The sequence below is a fragment of the Pteropus vampyrus genome, unplaced genomic scaffold, assembly GCF_000151845.1.
Source record: "Pteropus vampyrus isolate Shadow unplaced genomic scaffold, Pvam_2.0 Scaffold70, whole genome shotgun sequence".
In the NCBI taxonomy this organism is placed as follows: Eukaryota; Metazoa; Chordata; class Mammalia; order Chiroptera; family Pteropodidae; genus Pteropus; species Pteropus vampyrus.
The window spans coordinates 7,538,206-7,548,646 of record NW_011888851.1 but is presented as its reverse complement, the minus strand read 5'-3'; the positions used below and the strand labels follow the sequence as shown (position 1 = coordinate 7,548,646).

At 49.8% G+C, this 10,441-nt stretch overlaps 1 protein-coding gene across 1 annotated transcript; it reads left to right on the top strand.

Annotated features, from left to right (window-relative positions):
• Nucleotides 1-955: 955 nt before the first annotated feature.
• KCNA6 (potassium voltage-gated channel subfamily A member 6) lies at nucleotides 956-2,974 on the top strand. Its single transcript, XM_011361790.1, has one exon. It carries the CDS (start codon nucleotides 1,046-1,048, stop codon nucleotides 2,636-2,638), a length of 1,593 nt encoding a protein of 530 aa, XP_011360092.1. The 5' UTR covers nucleotides 956-1,045; the 3' UTR covers nucleotides 2,639-2,974.
• The last annotated feature ends 7,467 nt before the right edge of the window (nucleotides 2,975-10,441 follow it).

The following is a 10,441-nucleotide window of genomic DNA, read 5'->3' as shown; positions in this document are numbered from 1 at the left end:
GTGCTTTGTGCTGTGTGGTGGGGGTGTTTTCTTATTGATGAAAGGCACTGCGCAGGTCAACTCTGTAAACCGCCGGGAGAAAAGCCGATTGCGGGGGAGGAGGGGGTGTGGTATGAGGGTACTGGTGCTCGTTGAGCGGGCCGCGAATGTGAACGTGTGAAGGGGAGAGGCGTGCCCGGAGAGCGCGGGAAAGATTACTGGCGAGGCAAGTGTGTATCTATTTCCACAGCATCCTGGCTCGCGGCAGCCCCTGGCTGGGCGAGGGGTGTGATGTGGGAGTGGGGTGGGAGGGGGCAGCAGGCGGGGCCTGCCACGTCACTTGGAGAGTGTGTGCTGGGAAGGAAGGGCAGAGCGGAGAGCCGAGCCGCTGCAGCTGCGGCCGCTGCAGCGAAGGCTTGAGCGTTGGGGAGGTGGGTCCCCGCGCCCTGGTGCCGGGGCAGCCCCAGGGCCCTCTCTGAGGCCTGCAGCGCAGCACATAGTGTGGAGTTGGCGGCTGTGGCTCGAGAACGGCGACCTTGGCTAGACCGAGCCCGCGGTGGACGTAGGGCGGAGGCCGAGCCCAGCCAGGAGTCTTTGCGGAGCCGGAGGGAGGCGCATCTGGCGCTTCGGCACCCGCAGCAGCCGGGGGGCTTGAGCTGTTGGAGAAGCGCAGTGGGAGCTGGGAAGTGCTAACCGGTCCGGAGGTGCGTCCCAGAGCCCAGTCTCAGGCACCGAGGGGCGAAGCCGTGCGTCTTTTCGGGCATCCGGTTTCACACGCTCCAGTTTTGTGGTTCCAGGTATCCCAGTTAGCTTTAGCACCCAGGTGCGGACAACTGGAGGCGCGGAGCCAAATCCTCTGCTCCCGGGGCACCTCCCCTGATCTAGCTTTGCAGGGGCCAGGGCTTCAGGGCTCACGGACCCAACCGCAGGTCAGACCGCGAGCTCCGAGAAGCGCGAGCCCCACCCTAAAAAGAGGGCGCAGCCGGGCTCTGGGAAGCGCTGCCGCGCTCGAAAGGTTGTGTCGGGGGCGCCGTCCTAGTGGCGGGGAGCGCACGGCTGAGGGGACATGAGATCGGAGAAATCCCTTACGTTGGCGGCGCCGGGGGAGGTCCGTGGGCCGGAGGGGGAGCAACAGGATGCGGGAGACTTCCCGGAGGCCGGCGCGGCGGGGGGCTGCTGTAGTAGCGAGAGGCTGGTGATCAATATCTCCGGGTTGCGCTTTGAGACACAACTGCGCACCCTGTCGCTGTTTCCCGACACGCTGCTGGGAGACCCTGGCCGCCGTGTCCGCTTCTTCGACCCCCTGAGGAACGAGTACTTCTTCGACCGCAACCGGCCCAGCTTCGACGCCATCCTCTACTACTACCAGTCCGGGGGCCGGCTGCGGAGGCCGGTCAACGTGCCCTTGGACATCTTCCTGGAGGAGATCCGCTTCTACCAGCTGGGCGAAGAGGCCCTGGCAGCCTTCAGGGAGGACGAGGGCTGCCTGCCTGAAGGCGGAGAAGACGAGAAGCCACTGCCTTCCCAGCCCTTCCAGCGTCAGGTGTGGCTTCTCTTCGAGTACCCAGAGAGCTCTGGGCCCGCCAGGGGCATCGCCATCGTCTCGGTATTAGTCATTCTCATCTCCATCGTCATCTTTTGCCTGGAGACCTTGCCCCAGTTCCGTGCAGATGGTCGAGGTGGAAGCAATGGTGGTGGTGTGACCAGAGTCTCCCCCATTTCCAAGGGGAGTCATGAGGAAGAGGAGGATGAAGACGATGCCTATACCTTTCATCCTGGCATCACCCCTGGGAGAGTGGGGTCGGGGGGCTCCTCTTCACTGAGTACTCTCGGGGGCTCCTTCTTTACTGACCCCTTCTTTCTGGTGGAGACTCTGTGCATCGTTTGGTTCACCTTTGAGCTCCTGGTGCGCTTCTCTGCCTGCCCCAGCAAACCAGCCTTCTTCCGCAACATCATGAACATCATTGACTTGGTGGCCATTTTCCCCTACTTTATCACTCTGGGCACTGAGCTGGTGCAGCAGCAGGAGCAGCAGTCAGCCAGTGGAGTGGGTGGCCAGAATGGGCAGCAGGCCATGTCCCTGGCCATTCTCCGCGTGATCCGCCTGGTCCGGGTGTTCCGCATCTTCAAGCTCTCCCGCCACTCCAAGGGGCTGCAGATCCTGGGCAAGACCTTGCAGGCCTCCATGCGGGAGCTGGGCCTGCTCATCTTCTTCCTCTTCATTGGAGTCATCCTCTTCTCCAGTGCCGTCTACTTCGCAGAGGCTGATGATGACGATTCGCTCTTTCCCAGCATCCCAGATGCCTTCTGGTGGGCAGTGGTTACGATGACCACCGTAGGTTATGGGGACATGTACCCCATGACAGTGGGGGGCAAGATCGTGGGCTCACTGTGTGCCATCGCTGGGGTCCTCACTATCGCCCTGCCGGTGCCTGTTATTGTATCCAACTTCAACTACTTCTACCACCGGGAGACAGAGCAGGAGGAACAAGGCCAGTATACCCATGTCACTTGTGGGCAGCCTGCACCGGACCTGAAGGCAGCTGACAATGGACTTGGCAAGCCCGAATTATCCGAGGCCACCCGGGAACGGAGACCCAGCTACCTTCCCGCTCCACATCGGTTGTATGCAGAGAAGAGGATGCTCACTGAGGTTTGACCACTGCAGGCAGGGCCTACATGAGAAGGGTGACACCGAGCAAATAATTTCTTAGGCTTCCTTCTCATTCTCCATGAATCTCACCGGAGCTCCAGTTGACTTCCTGACTTCTTCCCCTATACCCAGTGCATGGCATCCAGGACCAAATACCTGGACTGTCAACCTTGTTGCTTGGTCCCTGCAGCATTCAAGGTTTATCCGTCTAAGTGACATTTTTGAAATTCTAATGGTGCCACCCATTCGTGCCCATCTTCTGTTACATGGATGAGATTTCTGCCTGATTTTCCCTCAAGACTCTGATTTTTCATGTCTGAGACTTATAATGTCTGTAGGAACAGAGATGTCAACAGGATGGAAACTGGGTCCTGTTCCTTTCCTTCGTGTCCTTTCCTTTGGGACATGTACCTGTCTTAGCTTCTGACCTGGTGGTAACTGGCAGAAGCTGGTGGACAGATACTGTGCTCATCTTGCTGTTTTATTCCAGGGCCCTGCCACACCTGCTGGTCTTCCTGCAGAGGACCCTTGGTAGAGCTTTTAGGTGCACAGCCTCAAAATATGTTATTCATCTCTAGTCTTGGTTGGAATTAGAGAAACTGCAACTAATCTTGGCCATTTGGAGGACATTAGAGTCAGTCCCGGACCGAAGGGGCCAATGGATTCTTCCAGGTGTGTTCTGGCACAGTAAACATCAGTCTTTGGTCTACATTTTGTCCTCCCCACTCTGATCCCCTGATTCTCTGTAGCTTCCAGGAAGGTTCTTTCTCAGAGCCAAATACTCTTTTTGTGCAAGTGCCTTCCTGTGCAGAGGGACTGGAAAAAGGGAACCATAGAGCCAGGAGAAATGGCTGAACAGAGTCAAGCAACTGGCATGTCCACATATCCGAAGAGAGGTATCACTTAAACAGATATTGTCACCTAAGAGGGGCAGAGGAATCTTGTTGCAGATGGTAAATTTCTCTCTCTCCCTTTTGCTCAACCTCTCTAGCTCTCCACCCTTCTTCCTGGGAATTTCATTTAGGATTACAGTTGAAGGCCTTCTAAATTAAACTTCAGCTTAAACCTGCAGACAGGTAAAAGAACACATTGTATGCTAGCGTGGGTTTCTCCCCATCTTGTGGGCAATGTAATAGATGGTTTAGAGTAAGGAAGAAGTATTATTCCTTCGCTGAAAGCCTCACTGCTAGAGAGTTTTTTGTTTGTTTGTTTTAATGAGTCAAGCAAACATTCACCTGCTCTGCCCCTTGAAGCTGCAGCTGACTTGCTGTAACTGGTAAGGTAATGTGGTGGTGTCACCACCTGGACTAAGCCATCTTCTTCCATTGTGAACCTCCTGCCTTCCACCCCACTGCCCACTTCTCGTTTTCTCCAGGTAACATTGCCATTTGTTTGTCTGTTGCCTCGATAAACTGTGATGTACTGTTCTGAGCTCTTTTGGGTATAGTTCAGAAACTGAAAGGACTGTTAACATGTTTTAAATTTTATATCTGTGCTTTAAGACTCTTTGATGAGAATTTTTTTTAAAATTATTTTCTCAAAGAGCAACTTATGAGGGATGGCCTTTTGAGGGTTTTCTTGAGAGACACTGTGGCTCTTGTGAGTGCCAGATCTAAATCTGGATTTTGCCACAGCTTTACAGGGTAACTTTGGCCGCCACGGTTCCTCTTTGTGCCTCAGTTTCCCCTCCCATTAAAAGGGAACATTAATGTCTTCCTCTCCCTACCTCATGGGGAGTCCAATAAACTCATCTGGGAAGCTGGGGATAATGCTATGCAAATGTGTGAATTGTAGTTAAAACTCTCTTGATTTTTAGTTTACTACCCTATTTCCCATCGCCCATAGGCAAAGCCTCCCTCCCCCCAGAGTTTCTGCCTTGGATCCAGAGCCCAAGAATAAGCCATTCTGGGTCATTAGCTCCTTAAATTCCTCCTTCGCCTCTTGAACTGGGCCTCAGACTTTCTTCTTACCCTTCAGAACGGAGAATGCTCTTTAGACAGGTTCAGCGAGATCCTTCCAGGGCCAGAGATCACCTCGATTGAGAGCTTGACTTCTCTAAACCTGAAATACAGTAGGAGGTAGAGGAGTTCATGATCAAAACCTGCTTTGAGACCATAAAGTGCTGCTTTTCCAAATCTCTTTAGTTATTCCTGGCTATCGGGGGAAAGGAGAAGGGCCCAGCTGAGGGTAAATGTTGGAACATGTAGGCATGTATCCCTATATATGTGCATGTGATCATCCTCATCACCATACCTAATAAAACACTTCCTTTTCAAGTCAGAGCATGCCTGAAAGGAAAGGGTTTGTGGAGAGCGGGCTCTCCAGGGACTCTGGTTGCCATAGCAACCTTGCAGCCTGTTCTCTCTATCTTCTGATTTGGGCAGCAAGGGAGAACAAGAGACTACATATCCCCAGCTTCTGAAATGGGAACCCCCCCCCCAACGCACATAATGGGTTAGGGGCTGGTAGTGCCAGGAGAAGGATACGTGGCCTTTGGAAAATGAGGGGGAAGCAGGTCCCCAAAACTTCAGCCCTGGACCTTTCTCCCTGGTTTCCCCACCCAGTCATTGAAACTGCCTCATCTCACCTCTGATTCTTCAGAAACTTGAATGCTAAGCAACTGCCAGTTAAACCAGTGTCGATATTATCTTTCTCAAAATGACAAGGGGAGCATTGGTGGGGACTTGCTCCTTGAGAGGCAACCAGGCTGTGCCTCGCAGAGACTCATAATAGTTTTAGTCTATACCAGTGTCATGGAGTTTCCATCTCCTCAGAGAGAGGCTCCTCCCAGCTCTGAGATGGAGAGAAATGATATTCCTTCCCCTCAGGGAACAATCTAGCTCCTGGGAGGAATTTAATAGGTGGTTCTTCTTAAGACGTCAAAGAAAAACTGAGAGGCTGTGACCCGACCTAGTTCCTGTGAAGGATTTTGCCAAGTGATCCCTCCCTGACTCTGAACCTCTTTATGTGGATTTTGTGCACTGAGCACCAAGAGAACATGCACCCTGTGTTGCCAGGACACCTGGGATTATGATTTCACAGCTGTTGACAAAAGCAGGGCTCAGGCCATCATTACACCTGACTCAAGCCAGCAGGCGCTCCCAAAGGTCTTCCTGGATCTGTCAGGCTCGACAGAGTTGTGAGATATTCCTCCCGCCTGATTATCCCCAATGAGAGAGGGACAGCTGGCCGTCTTTGCATCTGAGGTAGGTTGTACTGCTGGGGAATTTCTTTTCAGCTCAGTCCTTTGGGCCAAATTAGAACTCAGGGTGGGGAGGGGCGGAGAGAAGGTGGGAGAGCATGCGTTTAGGAGGAATCAGGGTTTGGATTTCCCTGTCCTCAGCAGCCACTGGGCTCTCTTTCTGTGTGTGTTCTTTGACTCCATCTACTTTAATTTCTTTCTTCTCTGTTTCTCTTCCCTTACTGCTGCCTCACCCCACCCTTTCTAATCATCTCCATTTCTCTGCATTTTCCACATCTTTTCAGTCTCACTTGCTCTGCATTTTTTTCTTCTCATATTTTTCTTCTGTCGTTTAAACCTCTTCTTTCTTATGTATCTTTCTATCTATCTTTCTTCCCTCTTCATTTTTTTAGTTGCTGGGAGCACCTATAGAATTTCTGCTGAGGTCATACTTTGAACTCTAGGACTAGCTGTTTGCTGAGAAGATTGTTCTCCAGCTGGTGGAGTCCCCCATTTTGATACCTCGGTACATCATTCTTTCCTACTGTTTTCACCTCTGTGGGAGGAGGTCCCGAATTTATGAAGCAAGATGAGATTGCTGCACGTTTAGAAAGATGTCTCTCAGACATTTCCTGAAACTGTAAGGATGAGGGAGAGAGAGAGAGAGAGAGAGAGGGAAGGAGAGAGGGAGAGAAGGCGGGGCGGGGGGGGGGGGGAGAGAACCAGAGAGAGGACCAGAACCTGGTGAGTCTGATAAATACTCTGCCTATAGCACTGAAATAAATTCACATTAAGATCCCTCACCATTAAGAAGCTTACAGAAAGGTTCAAGACAAAGGAACAGTAGAAATAGTTAAACAAACAGAAAAGAGGATTTCGGAAGATATAAGATTTGAATAAGCCTTAACTCAGGGGTGGCCTTCTGAATGCCTTTAGTTCATTCAAAGGTTCTCACAGCACCCAGCTTTCTGTCTTGTACACTGGAGGCAGAACAAAAGCTAGGACTTAATCCCAGTGGTTCAAGGTGGATTAACATTCACCAACGAGTCCATATGAGAGCTGTGCACTCTCCTTGCTGGAGGTCATGGAGCATAGGGTAAGTCCCACCTGCATCAAGACATGGGTGGGGAGCTTCTGGAGGGCAGTAATGGAATTTTTAAAAACAGGATTGTGGTGAGAGTTGTACAGCTCTATAAATTAACCAAAACGTCATTGATTGTGGAAAAAAGTGGCACGAGGCTAATAACCGTCACATCTTGGCTGGGAAAATGGTTTGGTTTATAAATCTAGAAGTTTAGCATCTCTAAAGATGAACCAGATTAAATGTCCAGGATGGAATGACAGTTATTTTCTTCTGCCACATGGGGACACTTTAGAGCCTCTCATACAGTTGCTTCTTGTTACTCATGTACAGTGCCGAGAATTGATTTTTTTTTTTTTTTTGACAATCAAACCATGGTGAATTTGCATATTTATTTGTTCATTTGGTTTGTTTGCTCTAAAGATAGGTCAAAACATTTTTGGTAAATGCGGAGCATAATTAGCATATATCAAACTACAATAAGTATATCGGACATTATTTATTACATGGGACTAGGGCAGTAAACTTGCCCGAGGGACTTATATTTCACCGGCAAAACAACAACAACAACAACAACAACAACAAAACCTACAAACAAACCAAAAATCCCCTCCTAATCTCTGTACCTGTAAACACAGAATTTCTTAAGAAATTGCCCAGGAGTCAGCTTTATTCTCCTGCCTCCCTCACACGCTTCTCTCTGAAGCAGTCATTAACCCTTAACAGCCTGCTTGCTGAAGAGGTCCCAGCAGTCTTTGGTGCTTTGGGTAAATAGAAGAAGTGGGAGCCCTCGGTTACCTCCCCCTTCTCCATGGTTGCTCATCAGACTTTGCTCTCCTCTCGCTCTTCTTTGCCTTTCACTTGCTAATCCCTTCCTTCTTTCCCCTGGGTGCTTTTCTTCACATGACACCTTCCAGTCCTGCTGCTTATCTTTCCTCTCTCCACTGGCCGAGCCCTCGCTTTTGGCAGTATTTCTGTCCCCCTTGAATCTCTATGTAAATGCCAAGTATTTTCCCAGGGAATATTGTCCTCCTGGGACAATCTGGCTGGAACTGGTATCCCCGCTCTGATTGGTTTTGACTGTGCATTATCGCCCCAGGAAGCAAAGTGTCAATCTAGTTCTATTTTGTCAAGGTACTTAGGAGAAGAAAAGAAATCCATTCTTTAAAACTGTGGGATTTCCTCTCTCCGTCCCACATTATACCCGGCTGCTTCGTGTTGCACAGATGTCTCGTGGCAGAATCAGGCCTGGAGCTCGGGGCTTTAACAGGAGAGGGAGCTACCTAGATTCAGGCCACTGGGAATAACTACAGATGGACTCTTGGTTCTCGTGTTACCGTACCTCCCAATGAACTACTTTCCTCTTCTGGATGTGAGGTCTCTGTGGGTTTGGAGATTGTCATGTCTTTCACATCCCTTTGCTCTGAACTCTCAGAGAAAGGAGTTCACCCTGCCCCTTCATTCCTTCTTGGTACCCTGAAGGGGGAGCTGCTTTTGAAAGGTGATCCAAACAGTACAATGACTCTCTCGTTTCCAGAACAAAAGAGAAAAAGGGGCCTATCCTATAGTCAGTATCATTAATACTGGTCTCATCTTGGCTATCACTTAACCTATTTGGGGCCTAGCCCTGGTGGGGTTTATGACAAAAAAACCATTATTTTTTAAACACAACTCCAATCTCATCATTGTTACTATGAAGAGGATTTTCCCTTAGTCTGTCATGGGCTCCAGCAGACATTGCCTGCCCCTAGAAAACATCCTGCAACCTTAAGCAGTCTCAGCTGCAGGCTGCAGGGAGCATAGACAGACCCTGGCTCTTTAGCGAGAGCAGAGCCGACATTTCAGAAGGAAATTGCAGCCACGCAGTCTGCTGGCGCTGCTATTTTTGACATGCTTGCTGTTCTCTCAGTCTTGACAACCGCTGTCTCCAAGAGACAGACAAACTCGCTCTTGGCAGCAGAGACACTTTGCTTTGAAAAAGAACATAGGAAGACAGTCCTGTGACTGGGAAGGCCGGTGGACGTGCCATTCCATCTCTCTCCTCCAGGAAGCCTGGCACCTGGCTAGCAGGGTTGTAGATTCAAGGCTGGAGGTGCTATTCTTGGCCCAGTGAATTCTCACTCTGTTCTCATCCTCCCCAGTGGGAGTAGTCCTAACAAGAATGAGAATGCACCATTCATTTAAAATGTGTTCAGTGCTTTCAAACATCATATCATAAAACAAAGAGGTTAGGAGATGGACTTTGGGGCCAGATTTTCTGGGTTCAGATCCCATCTCTGCCGATTATCTGCTGGATGACATCGAGCAAGTTCTGGAACTGCACTGTGCTTCAGTTTCCCTCTCTGTCAAGTGGGGGGATATTAAGAGTACCAATTTCATAGAGCTGTTTTGAGGATTAAATGAGTTAATATATGTACAATGTTTATGTAACGCCATGTAACAATATGTATGTAGTATAATATGTAACAATATGTAAGCACTATACAGAGATTGGCTATTGTTATCGTTATTATTCCCCTACAACAACCAGATGAGGTAGGTAATTTAGGCATTGTTTTCCTCTTTGGCAGATAAGAGAGTGGAGGCTCCGAATCCAGGATAGAAAGAGCAGGCCTGCTATGTGTGTGGTCCATCGTCCTCAGGAGAGATATAATAGAACAGAATGCAGCGAGGTTCTGATTAGGTACTAAGCAAGAAGACAGATGGGATTCATGGTTTCTAAAAGTGTATATGAGCTTTTATTTACATGCCAGTTTATTTCTGATGGAAAACCAGCAGGTATCCTATGCTTTCTTCCCTATGGGGCTCTGAAAGCACATAGCTATATGTACATCTTTCTATAGAGCCTTTCCTCATTACCAGCACTGTCTCCTCACCTCATGTTTTAACATTCCCAAGGGGTTTGCACTCCGCTAGAGCCTTCCTCACACACTTCCTCACATCTTCCTCTTTGGGACAAATGTAAGGTTTCAGAGTCAGTCCTGGGGACAGAACCCATAAACCAGACCACTACTCAGAGTTTTCGTACACTGATCCAGTGGCTTTCGAAATCACACCTCCTCTGGTCCTCATCCTCAGCATTCCGCTCTGTTCCCTGGCCACCTTTACATCCCACTTCGCCTTCCCTCCTCACTTTGCAGGTGGGGACTACCCTGTGACATTCCTTGGGTGTGTTCCAGCTTCCCATTCTTCCTTTCAGGTGGAGGAGACAGTAGATCCTAGAGTGAGAAGAAGCCTGTTCCCCTGACTCCTGTTGGTGTCCCTTTTCCATTGTGACTAGAGAGCGGCTGCCTCAGCTCTTATTGGGGGGTCCCTACTCAGGCCACAATGCTCTACACAGCCTCAGCTCATTCCCACAGCCACTGCAGCTTCCTGTGGAGGACCTAGCCCAGTGGGCCTGCCCTCCCTAGCCTCAATTCAGAGCTTCTTGGCTTACTTGCCTTAGGAAATGGGTCTGAATCACTGTTTATTAGCTGCACCTCATTTAACCTCTCCAAGCTTTAGTTTGGTCATTTGCAAAATAAAGAAGCTAATTCTGTTTGCTTTT